This window comes from Ochotona curzoniae, unplaced genomic scaffold, assembly GCF_017591425.1.
Source record: "Ochotona curzoniae isolate NIBS_2020 unplaced genomic scaffold, NIBS_Ocur_1.0 contig_1274, whole genome shotgun sequence".
Classification (NCBI taxonomy): Eukaryota; Metazoa; Chordata; class Mammalia; order Lagomorpha; family Ochotonidae; genus Ochotona; species Ochotona curzoniae.
Genome location: NW_024465023.1, coordinates 27979506 through 27994654, shown reverse-complemented (window position 1 = coordinate 27994654; position 15149 = coordinate 27979506). Strand labels below are relative to the sequence as shown.

Here is a 15149-nt window from a genome sequence, read left to right as displayed (position 1 = left end):
GTAGGCAAATGTGACTAATACTGCGAATTTTTCCAAAACACTTTGCAAAGTAGGAAAAGTAGTTAGAACTGTGTTTTTAAATTCTTTCAAATTTAGTTTTCCATGTATAATCTGGTTTTACAAACTTTTAGCACAAAATATTTAAATAACAAAATATAAGTATATTCAGGTTGTCAGATATTCTTCCATGAGCTTTAGCAAATGTTGACAATTTGCCGGTTTTTCCATCTAAGTAGTGATATTTGGGGGGGAATATTTTAAGGGAATCCCAGGCGTCCTACCAGAGCATGTGTAGACTTCAGCCTGTCTAACAGATTCAACTCCTTAAACATGATTACAATACCACTGCCATGCCTAACAAAATTCATATCTACTTGACATCTATTTTTCATGTTTTTAATAATTGGTTTGTTTAAATTGGTTGGTATGTCTTCCTAGTCTCTTTTAATTAATAATAAGTCTCCCATTTTCTTGAATTGACATTTGTTTGGTTAAGACATCGAGTTTTTTATTTACTCAAATTTCCTACATTCTCAGTTTCTTTGGTCATCTCATCCTCATAATGTCACTAACATGTTCGGATGTCTCCTGATTTGCTATCAACAGGTGATCAAGTTTAGATTAGACTCAGGATTCCTTTTTTAATCCCTTTTTTTTTTGGCAAATCTCATAAGGAATAGTATGTGGTCCTTCCTGTTGCATCATCTCAGAAAGCGCCCTGTGTCTGCTTTTCTCCGTTAGTGATGGACCAACCTGATTCCTTAAGGTTGAAATATGTACAGATTTTCCCTATTCTCAAGAACCACTTAACATCTTCCAAAACTTTTCAGAAGTAGATAGGCGTTTCTTCACTATCTACTTCAGAAAGGGAGTTACTATGACAAAACCTACCAAGAGCCTGGAACTCCAGATTTATGGGTGGGTAAGCTTGTATAAGGACAGCTGTCCGAGGGTAAGTGCAGGTTCTTGAATTCAAATTGGATGGATCTTCTTTGGTAATGTAAAGTCAAATTGTAGTCAGTGGCTGTCAAGCTGAATTCTGAATTACCCAGTTGCTTCCAAATTCATATGCCGTTTTGCTTACTCATTTTGTATTAGAAGCAAAATTTTTATTACTGTTATATTTCCTGTAACGGATTCTAATAAACACCATATTTCTCTTTAGCATACAAACGGCTAGATGGTTCTACTGAGTGCTGTAACAATCACAGCCTCACAGATGTGTGCTTTTCCTACAGAAATAATTTTAATAAACGTTTGGTAAGTTGTTCCTGAGGAATTCTTGCTTGTCTCATAAAATTATTACAAAAACAGCATGAAGAGGTAAAATGGAATCTGAAAGCTCCATCTTGCTCTATTCACTTTGTACAATTTTATTAAAATCTCTGCATTTCAGGTATCACATTTCATCTGTGAATCTTTAAAAATTTATAGTTGTAATATATTAATTGGTCAAACTGGGATACTTGAAGCTAACTTACAATAGGTGTACATAAATTGCATTTCTTTTATACAGACTTCATTCCTAGTATACTAGATGTCATGAAAAAATTGAATGAATGGGACTTGAATTTTTCTTTTTCATAAATAAGGTTTAATATTGACTAATTAGTATTTTATTTATAGCATACATGTCTACCTGCCCGGAAAGCAATTGAAGCCACCCAAGTTTGTAGAACCAATAAAGACTGTAAAAAGAGCTCAAGTTCAAGTTACTGTATAATACCATCTTTGGAAACTCATACTCGCTTAATAAAAGTGAAGCATCCGCCTCAGATTGATATGTTGTATGTTGGACATCCACTGCATCTCCACTACACAGGTGTGTATCACTGTAGAAGACCCTGAGAAAATCATTAAGATTACACATATTCTTATTAGTACAACTCAATTAAAAAAATCCTTGTGTTTCATCTTACTTTTTTAAGCTTGATCTCTTATTTAAGTATTCTTGACTTATTCTCAATCGTCAAACGAAATCTAGACAGAAAGAATGTAAGGTGAGTTTATACAGCAAGGGAGAGCTGTATCCGTGCCTGCGCCTGGAGAGCCATACCCTGCCACCACCCTGCTGCTGATGCCCAAGTCAAGCAGACACCGCACATGTCCCTTGAGAGTTTATTTATAAAGTTCACCGAGCTCCTAAAGCAAGAACAGAAGCAGCCTACCCTAGGGAGTACCTGGAGGCAAAGGGGTGTGATTATAACATAGTTTATGCAACACACGTGAGTTTCAAATGAAAAATACATCTTTAAATGGTAAATATAAACAACCATTTTACTAGTGACATAATTGGGCTTAAATATATGGCTTCTCCTTATGATTGAAGATCGTATAACCTAATTCATTTTGTTGTTCAGAATCTTTTGTGTTACTTCTTTGTTGTGAGAATGTAACACAGAGTTCACTCATTTAAAGTGTGCAATTAAGTAATTTTTAATATATTCAGAATATGCAATCAGCACCATGGTATACTCTCAGATGATTTTCATCCTCAGCCCTTGGAAACTCACTGACCTACTCTCTAATATTTGCCTGTTCTGGACATTTTGTATAAATGGGATATTTTATAACTGGCATCTCTGATTTAGCATAATATTTTAAAATTTCATCTATGTTACAACATAAATGAATTCTTCATTCCCTTTGTGGCCAAATGATATTCGCACATGGATACACCAAATTTTTTTATTCATTCATCAGTTGATGAATATATAGGTTTCATAGTACTGTTTAAATAGCTCTCCTTTCTGTATATCTGCCTTTCAAATAAAGATAAATCAGTTTTTTTAAAAAAAAAAAAGATCTATAGGACCCAGCGCCATGGCCTAGCGGCTAAAGTCCTAGCCTATAACACGCCAGGATCCCATATGAGCTCCGGTTCTAATCCCAGCAGCCCCACTTCCCATTCAGCTCCCTGCTTGTGGCCTGGGAAAGCAATCATGGACGGCCCAAAGCCTTGGAATCCTGCACCTGCATGGGAGACCTGGAGGAGGTTCCTGGCTCCTGGCTTGGGGTCAGCGCAGCACCAGCCATAACTGCCACTTGGGAGTGAATCAGCAGATGGAAGATCTTCCTCTCTGTCTCCTCTCTGTATATCTGACTTTGCAATAAAATAAATTAATCTTTTAAAAAAAAATTGAAGTGTTCTAACACTTTTAAAGAGTAAGAACTCATGTTAAAGATTGTAGTTTTTTCTTTAAATCAGACTGTTTCTCATATGCGGTGGATAGTCAGCTTTATCTTACCCTCCATTTAAAACATAAGTACATATTAGGAGGTGAATTTTTTCATTCTACCACTTTTATTAGATGTTATAGAATAATTGTCTTTATATGTGAGATAGCCAGCCTGCATATGTTTATGAAGGACTTTTTTACGTAATGGCTAGTCAAGTAAAATTCATAGTTTTTAATATTCTTTATTCTTTTTCTTTTTTAGTGAGCATCACCAGTTTCATCCCACGTTTCAACTTTCTAAGCATAGACCTGCCTGTGGTGTTGGAGACCTTTGTCAAGTATCCTTTCCGTGTGCAAAGAATATTTCAAAAGTGTGTTGCTTAGAGCTTCATCAGTTTAAATAGAGCATTGCAAGTAAAGACCTTCTGAATATTACTTAGTCACTGGCAACTTAAATAATGCTTTACTGTTAAGAGATCAGACTACCTAGGAAGAAAGAAGTTAGAAGAGAAAGACTGATCACGCAGGGAGAAAAGTTAAGATGTGGAAGAAAAGGAACCCCGAATATAAACTAAGGCTTCAATTTACAGATTTAAAACCTTTCAGTAAGCGTGCAACTTAATGAATGGAAAGTTTTGCAAGTTATTCTTTTGTCACTTTTAAATATCTCAAATTTCTGTCTGTGATGAAATATGGCCAAATGAAATGGAAAACAGACATACAGTTACACCCCCAACAAATTATATGATCAAGATTTTACCTTCTAGAGTTTGTACTTTTATGGTATGTAGTTAATAGTCTTATAGCTGATAGTAGACTGAAGCAGGGTTCAAGGGTCAGACTGTTCGTTTTCCTGACTGTATTAGTCAGCTTTTTTGTTGTTTTTACTTAAATATCAGAGCTACTTTGGAAGGGAGGTTTATTTCATCTCACAGTTTACTTTCCAGTGGTCTCATTAATGTGGCCTTTGAAAGAGGCTGGCTGTGGTGGTGTGCACGCAGCCCGAGGATCACATGGCAAGCTAAAACCTAGCACTAGAGCCAGGTGTTGTAACACGTCAGGTGTCTACCTCCACCACGTCAGGGCCTCTTATTCCTTCCTCCTTCCACCTTCTGCTTCCTTGTTGTGCCATTAGAGGACTAGAAAGGCTTAGTCTTGCTAAGAGTTCATTACAGATTGTCTTAGTTTATAAGTCATTGGCCTTTATTTTTCTAGTCAAGGTTTTTGAATCTTGACATAATATAAACTCACTTAGTTCAATCAGAGATTCAATCATGGAGGGCAAAGATTTTAAGAAAGTAGAGAAATCTAGTGGAACATTGCTTTCAGTTGCAGTTACATATCTCCTGACTCATGGAAATGTACTTTCCACTCGTTCCTCATTATCACGTCCTTAACTGATTGTAATCCAGGTACCTGATTTCTCTGTCTGGAGCTCTGGCTATTGTTAATGCAGTGCCCTGCTTCGCTTTGGATGGCCAGTGGATTTTAAACTCTTTCCTGGATGCCACTCTTACCTCAGTGATTGGAGACAATGATGTCAAAGACCTGATAGGATTTTTCATTTTGCTTGGTGGCAGTGTCCTTTTGGCTGCCAACGTGACTCTCGGCCTCTGGATGGTTACGGCACGGTAACATGCGTCCTCATCTAACCAAATCTCTGAGTTACAGTAAGATCCACCACCACTCAAAACCTTAGTTTGTATGAAATAGGAAGTGTGTTTCCTTAAAAGTACCAGGATAACCACACCCTGTGGCGGGAGAGGAGGCAGAGCATAGGAAATAAGGCATAGTCCCCAACTACAGTCTGGTTTTAAAAAGACTGCAAATCCACATTTCACGTGGATGTGGAACATTTTCTAAGTAAGTACAAAGTCAATCATGTAATAACATGAAGAGTCTCATGCTCTATTGACTGAGCTAGCCGGGCGCGCTAATGATGTAATAACATTTTTGGTAACTGCATATCATTGTAGAGCCTAAAGGAGAACAGAATTAGGTGGAATTAATTAGGAAAAAAAGTTATTGGCAAAAGCCTGGTTCATCACAATTTGTAGGAGTCCAGGCTGTGGCCAAGTTCAAATGGTAAGCATTTTCTTGGCCTGTATCTCTTGTTCTTTGTCTTGTTTAAAAAAAAAAAAAAAAAAAAAACTTTTTTTAATTTCACAGTGTATCATTTTGTATTCCGACAACCGAGGTCTGATTGTAAATAATAAAATTCTATAAAGGAATCTAGTGACAAGAAAGGGAAAATCTTTCTCAAGTGATGCCAAATATATAAACCCTAAGTAGCAGGGCCTGTGTGTGACAAGATGCACTGTTTCTGAGGCGGCAGCAGCCTCACCGCCCCAAAGGAGCCGCAGCAGCGCTCATGTGTGCACCTCTCAGCAGAGCCCCGTCTTCCTTCTGACAAATCTCAAGACCAACCACGAGATCCTTAGCAGTCCTCCTTTCTATTTCCTGTAGAGCTTTGAAGCTTGGAACTCTTCCAGGGTAGACATTTTCTCTTGTGCTATGAAGCCATGCAGGGCCTCACTGCAGGCTTCCTGTCTTTAAGAAGCAACACACTTCAGCCCTGAGCCATACTCTCCTCATCAGCGGCTCCCATGTTTCTGTCCGGTCATTAGACATTTGGTCCTTGTTTGCCATCTCTTCCCTAAAGCTACCTCTGTGGGTCCATGTAAGACTTGGTAGTATAGTGAGAAAGGCTACCCATGAGTACCAGTGTGGATTGTCCAGATCCTGGGAATGAACTCTTGAGCTGGATAGAGCTACTCCTGGTTTAAGGTTTTCTGTTGTTGAGACACAGCCTTAGGAAATTAGGGAAGTCAACTGCCTAGTGTGAAACTGTTGGTCTTAGGGTTAGGGTTAGGGTCACAAGCATGCTGTTTCCTTGATGAAAAATGCATGCTTCTCTCACACAGTCATAAAGTAATAAAAGGCAATCATTCATTCATAGCCATGCAGCCAACTTCTTCAGTGAGATGTTAGATGGAGTCACTTTCTCAGGCCATTCAGTTGCTCTTTAAACACTAAAACAGTTTGTATCATTTCTAGAATTTTTTTGATTCTATTACAAATTTGTCTTAAAATGAAACTAAATTGGACATCATTTCAACATTTTATTAATGACTCATCAACCTTATTTACTAAAACTGTGCAAATTGCCGTTTTATCCAAGAAAACATTGCATTTATTCTGCTCTTAGATAGTCAGTTGGGGTCAAAGTATGTTAGTGTAGTAATGATTGGACCTGTTCACGTAGTAGAGCGTGGGAAATTCTGTGAAATACCTAATTAATTCAATTACATGGACTAAGAAATTTACTAAGAAAATGGTATAAGGTATGTGCCAAGTCAATTAAAAAAAACTGAGAATAGATTTTAACAAGTAAAAAAAAAAAATACTATCCCTTAACTTCTTTTTCTGAGCACAAAATCAAAATGCCTTTTGGTTTTAGCTGTCTAACACCTTGATCTTTGATGCATAGGGTATAGGAACCACTCTGATAGCAAACTGAGCATTCAGTACCAGTTGTATAGAAATAGCTTCGTTGTGTAAGAAAGAGAATCTTACGTGTTGTCTCTTCAGCTCGTTGGTGGGCACTTCTAGAGCAAGGACCACATCAGATTTCTATTTGCTTCCCTGGCCCAGTGCATGAGATGTCATAAGTACTTAACAAATATGGTTGAATGGATGATGACTAATGTTATTTATGGATTAGAAAAGCATGTTTCTATTTAAGTAAGCTGTAAAAAGTATTATTGAATAGTTACTGTAAATACACATCAACATGAAAAACAAAAACTTAGAAGGTCTTAGTGTCCTTGGTGTGTTATCATCTTTATAGAAAGGATCCATCTGGTTTTCTATACAATTATTAGAAAAATGATTTCAAGAAATTGAAGAGAGCATTGTTTCTGTGCTGTCACTTTGTCCAACAGTGAAACTTTATTCTCAGTGTTCCAACTCTGCATTGTTTACATTTTTAGGGATTTTTATTTTAAGTCACCCATCATATGTAAAGAATGTATATATTCTTTTCAGCATCTCTGCTTGAAAAGATGCTCATTTAAACTCGACCTTTTGATAATCGCCCTTACAGGTCATTGTGTCTGCCAACAGTGGACTGTACACATGTGCTTCATAGCTAGGTGGCTCCCAGTCGTCACATTGTCCTAGGATATGTGTTGAATGTCTGTGCAATGATGCACAACTCTTTTTCTATAAATCTTTTGACTGTGTTGTAATTCACTCTTAAGCTTTGGTTTGAAGATAAAATTGCCAGCATTTAATGTTTAGCAATAAAAGAATAAATGTGTACCAGCATTTTATGTTCATCAGCATCTTAAGTGTTGTCTTTTTAAAACAAAATCAAGTTTGTGCTCATTTCCTATCAGAATTTTCCCCATTGCATAAAGATCTGATTTTGTTTTAAATCTTTGATTCTAAAAACAGCCTATAGTATTCATTCATATAATCTGTATGTGAAAGTTGTTGCAGACTTGAGAAATATGCTTTTTAAGTAAGCTTCCTCTACTCTTGCTGCAGTTCTGGAAGTGGCTGGTGTATGGGTGAAGGAAAAGAACTATCATGTTTTCTTCCATTAATGTCTGACAGAAGTCTTCTGTCACATAGTTCATGTTTTGAAGAATTCTTTAAAGTCTTGTAGCTGTGACATTTGGTTCCTCTTAACCTTTTGCCCTAGAACTGCCTCCCTTTTCCTTAGCGCCAGCCTCCCTCCCTCTGTCCCCATTCTGTCTCTTTATCTCTATTGCATTACTAAGGGCCAAATAAGCTGGGAATTTAGCCCAACTCCTCATTCACTGCCTCATTCCTCTCCTTCTCCTCTCTCATCCCATTGCACTACAGTTACAAGCCACAAGACTAAATGACCAATTTTCTAAGCTGTTTTAATAACTTTATTGAGATATAATTAAATCCCATAAAATTCACTCCTTTAAAGTATGCAATGTTTTTCTTTTCGTATCTATTCAAACAATAGTGTACATATACTTAGTATAATGTAACCTACCTATCATAAAAGACTGGGAGGAAAAAATGTTTCAGTTATTTCTAGCCTGCTCACTACAAAATAAAAGAGCCATCTGAAGAGTGTGATGGTTAACTTCTTTCTGTTCTCATGAACGCATGTGCCAGCACATTGGCTCAGCTGGATAATCCTCCAGCTCTAAGTACCACAACCCATGTGGGCACCAGTTCATGTCCCAGCTGCTCTACTTCCCATCCAGCTGCCCGTTTGTCACCTGGGAAACTAGAAACTCAGAAGGGTGGGATGGCACTTTGGTCTTGCTAAAAGCACCTTTTGGGCAAAAAGAAAGCATCTTTCACCCTTTTCTTATTCCAGCAGGGACCTGAGCTAACTGCCGACTAGCCTATCCGTCACACAGGGCCTGCATCTGGATTTCCCACATGTGTGGCAGGGTCCCAGGGACTTGCCATCATCTACTGCCTCTCAGGCGCACAAGCAAGAAGCTGGATCAAAAGCGTAGGAGCCAATCACTGATATATAACACCTGCCCCTGGTGATATATTTTTAATTTTTTCCTGATCAGAGAGTTTTATATTCACAATTGTCATCCTTAAAATTTTTATGATTGGATTTTTTTCAAGCCTTTAACTTTTTAGCCCACTTGTCATATCATCTGACGTTACTGCAAAGTAGGGAGGGCTATAACCCTATGTTTTGTTTTCTGGAACTGACTAAGCAGTTGTCCCAAAGGAGCTGGTTCTTATTTTCGTACCGGCCAAGGGGAGAGAGAAGTTTACATCCTCTGGAGAGAATAAATGCAACGAGTGTTAAGCTAACCAGGTAGACAAGGGCCTGTGTGTGTGAGGGGCTAAAGAAAAATGAGAATTTTCTGTGTGATAGAAGCAAGCCTTGGAGGCAAACTAGTATTTACATATCCAAAGTCTTGCCATTGTTCAATTTGTGGTTGAGTAGGGCCCCCCCCCCCCCCCCCCCCCCCCGCCCTCCTAGCATTGCAGAGGCCTGGAGTCGTAGCTGCCCTTCACCAAGGGGACTCTTCAAGTTCTGGGAGGAATCCCACACCCAGAAAGCTGGCCAGCCAGCAATATTCCAGAAAGGGTGTAGGGGAAGGAAAAAGAAGGTCCATACTGGGGCCAGTACTGTGACTCTGCAGGTAAACGCACTGTCTGCATTGCTGGCATTGCATATAGGCACCAGAGTTCTGGCTGCTGCACTGCTAACGTGTAGCAAAGGTTAGCCCAAGTCCTTGGACCCTCGTACCTAGCTTTAGAATGGCCCAGCCCTGGCTCTTACAGCTTTTTGGAAAGAACCAGTGGATGGAGGCATGCTCTCTCTCTCTTTCAAATAAATAAACAAATGTAAAAGAAAACCCATACCCAACAGCCATTACCAATTCCACTCTGAGTGAAGAGTGGCCGGCCAGTTCTTGCCTGAGATGCCTGGCTGCTCTCTCAGGTGTTCTGCATGCATGCATTAGTTCTCTTGCTGAAGCTTTATTAGCACACTTACTACACTCTTTATCTCACACTTGAATTCTCGCACAGGAAGACAGGAGCCGAGAGCAGTTACCGATCCCGGTAACATCCGTGACGCCCAACATGGGTTCCGGAGGAGGCCCAGGGGTGAGTTCTGAGCACCCTCATTCCCAGGATTGCTGCTTCTAGCCTTTCCCCTGCCTCGTTTAGTGGCCACTGGAGTCTCTCCATCAACAATTGATAGGCTGGCCGGCTTTCTTGTAGCCTAAACACCTTAGCTTTGCCCTGCTCTGTCTCTTCCAGCCAAAGTTGGCCGAGCTTTTGCAGGGGGACTCTTCTATAAGAGGCCAAGGCCATTTCCTTTTTCACGCTCTCTGCCCAGGGCATCTTGGCCCTGCCTTGTTTATCTGTCCACTATACTCTCTCCTTTGTCTCAAATGTTTGCAAGTGGGAGAAATGTCCAGGCTGTTTGACAGCCGAGACGCAGTGCCTGGCCTCAGCTGGCCTTCCCTACTTCCCATGCTACATTTCCCTGCCTCTTTGATTGCCACTTGGATGACATGGTTCGCTTGAAATACTATTTGGAATACCTGCAGGGCCATTGGTTCCAACTCCCTCCTAAAATATTCTAGACTAGCAAGAGTAGGCCTGCTAGCCCTTCTGCCTAATTATGGCCGTCTCTGCCCACTTGTTTGAGATCTTTCTGTTCTACAGTTGGGGCCACATTGGCCTCGTTAAGCTGATTGAACCCAGGACTCTCCAATCACCACTGTCCTCCATCGTAGGTCATGAGGCCTGAGAGATGCGAGTCCACAGTCCTGCTGTGCCTTCTGAAATGCCAATTGCTGAGTACCCATGGGCATCATCTAAGTACTTTTGTCATGCAGTTGTAATTCTCTGAAAATATTTGCAATTCCTTTTATGGGACTCTGTAATTTGCAATTACATCATATGGGACCAAATGAGGCGGTCCAAGCCTGCTAAAATATTGGCCACACCTTCAAGTGGGCAGCCCGGGGATTGCCCAGCCATTTCTTAATCAGTTGGGAGAGCGCCAACTGGGAATGTTTCCCCACAGAAGGGAAACATCTGCCCACACAAGGAGTCAGAGAACTCCTAAAATCCCAAGGCCCTGCCTCAAACCTGTGGTCTCTCCCTCTCTCCTTCCAAGAGGCAACCCACCCTACCCCACCCCCGACCCTCTCCTGGGAGGTGCTTTTCCTGTCCGTCTTCCTTTCATGTTCACCTAGCCGCTTCACTCACAAAACTTCTCTGTCTGCAACCAATTCCTCACTTTTTATTTCTATACTAAACTGAGGAAAGAAGCCCCTGAGTTTGCTGGTAAACAAAATGCAGTTGTTTCTATACCTAAATGTTCTGCCCTCCAGGCTTAGAAAATGTTGATGTCATGTGCTAATCTTTTTAGTCAGCGTATTTCTCTGCTGTTGTAACTGACTTAAATAATGAGAATTTTGCGCGTTTTGGGGGAAGTGTCAGGTGTTTTTCTGTTGCCAATATTGAGCATTGATTATGTGGGGGAATCGAGTCTTCAAGGAGTTTACGTGATTACGTTGATTCTCACTAGATCTGGCCCACAGCTTTGGTTAGTGTTCAGGTTAAATCCATTCTCAGCTTATGTTTATTGCGGACAGTGCTTTCAAGTTAAAGATGTAAGCTAAGTTCTCTGACTTTGGGCCTTCTCGGCAGATTCCTGGAGAGATCTTTGTTTGAGTTCAACTATGTAAAATGCATTATAAGTTTATAAAATAGTTGTGCTTATCTAAAAGTCCAATGTTCTATGCACTGGATCTCACTTCCTGTTAATCTCCCTGTTAATGGTACACGGTCTAAGTTGTTCCTGTGCCCTAAAGCTTTTTTGTTTTGTTTTGTTTTTTACACCAGACTTGGCTTGTTGTGTGCCTTGTCCTGGCCACGTGTTGGTGAGGGGTAGTGGGGTGTGTGTTCTGTGTATGCTTACTCATTCTCCAGGCCTCACCAGGTCCTTGTGGGCACTGAAATGAGGAGGTGGCTGCTCTCCCCATAGCTTCCCCGTGCTTTGTGCAACTGTCCTCATCGCTTCCAGGCTCCCACACCTCCTGGCGCAAAGGGTTAAAAACCTGGCACCGGTGGTTGGGGTGGCGCACTCACCAGGGGCGTCCGCCCTACTAGCCAGCAGGCATGATTAACTGGCAGGCGTGGTTAGGTGCCTGAGTGTGTCATCTGGCCTGGCCATTGGGCCACGGCTGACACTGGCCCTAGCATGTAGACTTGCTGTCAGATGTTTTCTCTTGGAAGGAGGGCTGGCAGGCTCAGTCAAGCTAACAGTGCATTGCCACGCATTGCCAGACCAAAAGTATGAATCAGTGGTGGCTCCAGCCGAAAGGCACAGGGAAATGACAGAGAAGAGACCAGAGCCCAGGATGATGGACTCGCTGTTCTGTGGCCTGTCCTCAGTGCAAGGAGTCGCTTTTGCACTGTCTCAGACTTTTCTCATTATGATTGTACTGAGCAGCAAGTCTGCGATTTGGGGAAGTGGCTACCCAATAGGACACCACACTGAAATTGCCTCTACTTTGAAAAATAATTTTATTTACATAGGGAGTCATTTATTTTTCTATTTGTTCAAAATTCAGTAACACAAGGAAGTGTGTATTTCATCACTTGAAGGGATTAGAGCATTTCAGTCATTTCTTCTTCCCTTTAGGTGCTGTCATGTGTGTGTGTGTGTGTGTGGAAATAGTGTTTTCTTTAGACAATGTGGAGAAAATCCTTCGCCATTATCTCCAGGTACTATTTTCATCAAAATGACAGAATTTTTAATTTTATTTATTTGTTTGTTTTTGTGTCGTAGATTTTTGAGCATTAATTTTGTAACTCCTTAGTATTGATTTTTTTAAAGTTACTTTTATTGGAAATTCAGATTTACAGAGAGAAAGATCTATCTGTTGATTTACTCACCAAGTAGCTGCAAACAGCCAGAGCTGAGCTGAGCTGAGCTGATCCAGAGCCAGGAGGCAGGAGCCTCTTCCAGGTCTTCCATGCAGATACAGGGTCCCAAGGCTTTGTCCCGTCCTCAACTGCTTTCCCAGGCCACAAGCAGGGAGCTGGATGGGAAGCAGGGCTGCCAGGATTAGAACCGGAGCCCATATGGGATCCTGGCACATGCAAGGCAAGGACTTTAGCCACTAGGCCACCAATCCAGGTATTAGAATGTGACTCTTACACATATGTTCCACTAAGATTAAAAAAAAAAAAGTTTTCTTTCTTTTGTCTTGATTTTCTCCCTATTCCTGAATCATTGGAACTGATGTAGGTTTTCATTTATTAAGCAAATATTTAATGAACACCCCTATAAGCCAAGCAGTAATCTAGGATCTGGGAATATATCAGTAGATAAGACAGTTTTTCTCTTTAGCACTTTTTTTAAGCTGACAGATACATCTTTGGCACTACTAAGTATTACAAGTGTGGGTAGCAAAAGATTAAGCCAAAAAAGTTAGCAGAAGCCAACTATTAGAAAAAATTCAGGGACCAGTGCTGTGGCATAATAGGCTAAGCTTCTGCCTACAAATGCCACTATCCCATATGGGCACCAGTTCACATCTCAGCTGCTCCATTTCACATTCAGCTTCCTGCTTATGGGCTAGAAAAGCAATGAAGGATGACCAAGTCCTTGGGCCCCTGTACCCACATGGGAATCCCAGCTGAACCTCCTGGCTTTGGATTAGCTCAGCTCTGTCTGGCCATTGCAGCCATTGTGGGAAGTGAACAAATGGGCTATTTCACTGTCACTTGCTTGCTCTCTGTCTCTCCTCTCTATTTCTTCACCTTTCAAAGAAAAAAGAAATCCTTAAAAAATTTTAGTGTTAGGCTCTCCAGTAATCTAAAAAAAAAAAAAGAAAAGAAAAGAAAAAAAGCAGTTCATAAGGATATAAACTTAATTTAAAAGAATGAAATCCTACCATTTGCAACCAAATGGTCCCAACTAGAGACCACTATGCTCAATGAAATGAGCCAATCCTAAAAGAGCAGGTATTATGTGTTCTCTGATATAAGACAGCCTTCATGCGAAATACAAGGTATGCACATACTATATATATGCTCACCTATTAATCTAGAAGAACTGTATAATGGTGACTAGCATACTGAAGAGTAAAGATACATTGTAGTATACACCTCTACTCCTGAATAAGATGGACTCCCAATGAAACTGCCAAATGTATCTTGACACTAGGATGAACTTTCTACCATTGTCTATACCTACAATGTCATGATACAATTAAATAGCAAAATGATGGACTTATGACTGTTGGTGAAGGACTATACTATAGTAGTAATATAAGGGAAATCAGTGTGTATGGGGGGGGGGTGGGCAGGGAATCCCTGAGCCTATGTAACTGTTTCTTTAAAAATTCTTAAAAAGAGGTGGGGGTGGGAAGAATATGAACTGAAACTTCATCCTAAATGGAAAGTTATTGAGAATTTGAAGCAAGAGAATTCTGTAATCAGATTTGCATCTTGGTTGCACTACCTTGGATAAAGATGAGATATGGGATGAGAGGGAAGTGAGTTGAACAGCAAAGAAATAGCTTAAGAGATGATTTCAGTGATCTTTAGCAAGAGATGATGATGCCAGGCAGTGGAATGGTGACGAGAGAAATGAAGAGGACAGATCAGAATCCACCTTTTGTGCAAAGTGTGGATTAGGCTCAAGAAAGAGACAAGAAGACAAATGATGACAGTTCCATTCGCAGCACTGGGGAATGCCAGAAAGGGAGCAGTTGGATTTGGAACTCTTGAGTTTGAATACCTGAAAGCCTGCCAAGTGGAGATGGGAAGGAGACGCCTGTCTACAGAGCTGGGACTCAGTTGGAGGTCCTGGAAATGGGCTCATGCACCGCAGGTGTCTAACTGCAGCCGCAGAAGCAGATCAGTGTGCAGAGAACTTAGATGAAAAGAGAGGTGAAGGAGTCCAGGGTAAAGAGCTCAGGAACGCCAGCATTTGGGTGAAACAAAAAGACTCAAAGGGAAATTAAAAAGGAGCATCCGACAATTAAGGAGAGAACCACAAGGAGGCGTCTGCTATTAGAGAAAGGAGGGTGTGTCAGGAAAAACAGACTATCAGGCTCGGTTGTGGCTCAACTAGTTAATCCTCCCCTGGCAAGTGCCAGGATCCCATTTGGGAACTGGCTCATGTCCCAGCTGCTGCACTTCCCAGCCAGCTCCCTGCTTGTGGCCTGGGAAAGCAGTAGAGGACAGCCATAAGCCTTGGGACCCTGCACCCATGTGGGAGACCCGGAAGAAGCTCTTGGTTTCTGGCTTCTGATCAGCTCAGCTCTGACCCATAGCAGCCATTTGGGGAGTAAAACAGAGGATGGAAGATTTTTCTGTTTCTTCTCCTCTATAAATTTGCCTTTCCTATAAAAATAAATAAATGTTTGGGGGGAAGAAAAGGAATACCAAAAAATATGAAGATGTTGCTGA

The 15149-nt window shown here is 40.8% G+C and overlaps 1 protein-coding gene across 1 annotated transcript in view; it reads left to right on the top strand.

The window, feature by feature from the left end:
• MBTPS2 (membrane bound transcription factor peptidase, site 2) overlaps positions 1-6797 on the top strand; it is a 56633-nt gene extending 49836 nt beyond the window's left edge. Inside the window, exons 8-12 of the mRNA XM_041000328.1 lie at positions 1166-1260; positions 1627-1822; positions 3442-3517; positions 4592-5070; positions 5129-6797. Of these exons, the coding sequence (XP_040856262.1) occupies positions 1166-1260; positions 1627-1822; positions 3442-3517; positions 4592-4814 (590 nt within the window). The 3' untranslated portion in view covers positions 4815-5070; positions 5129-6797. The remainder of the gene's footprint in view (positions 1-1165; positions 1261-1626; positions 1823-3441; positions 3518-4591; positions 5071-5128) is intronic.
• Positions 6798-15149: the final 8352 nt, after the last annotated feature.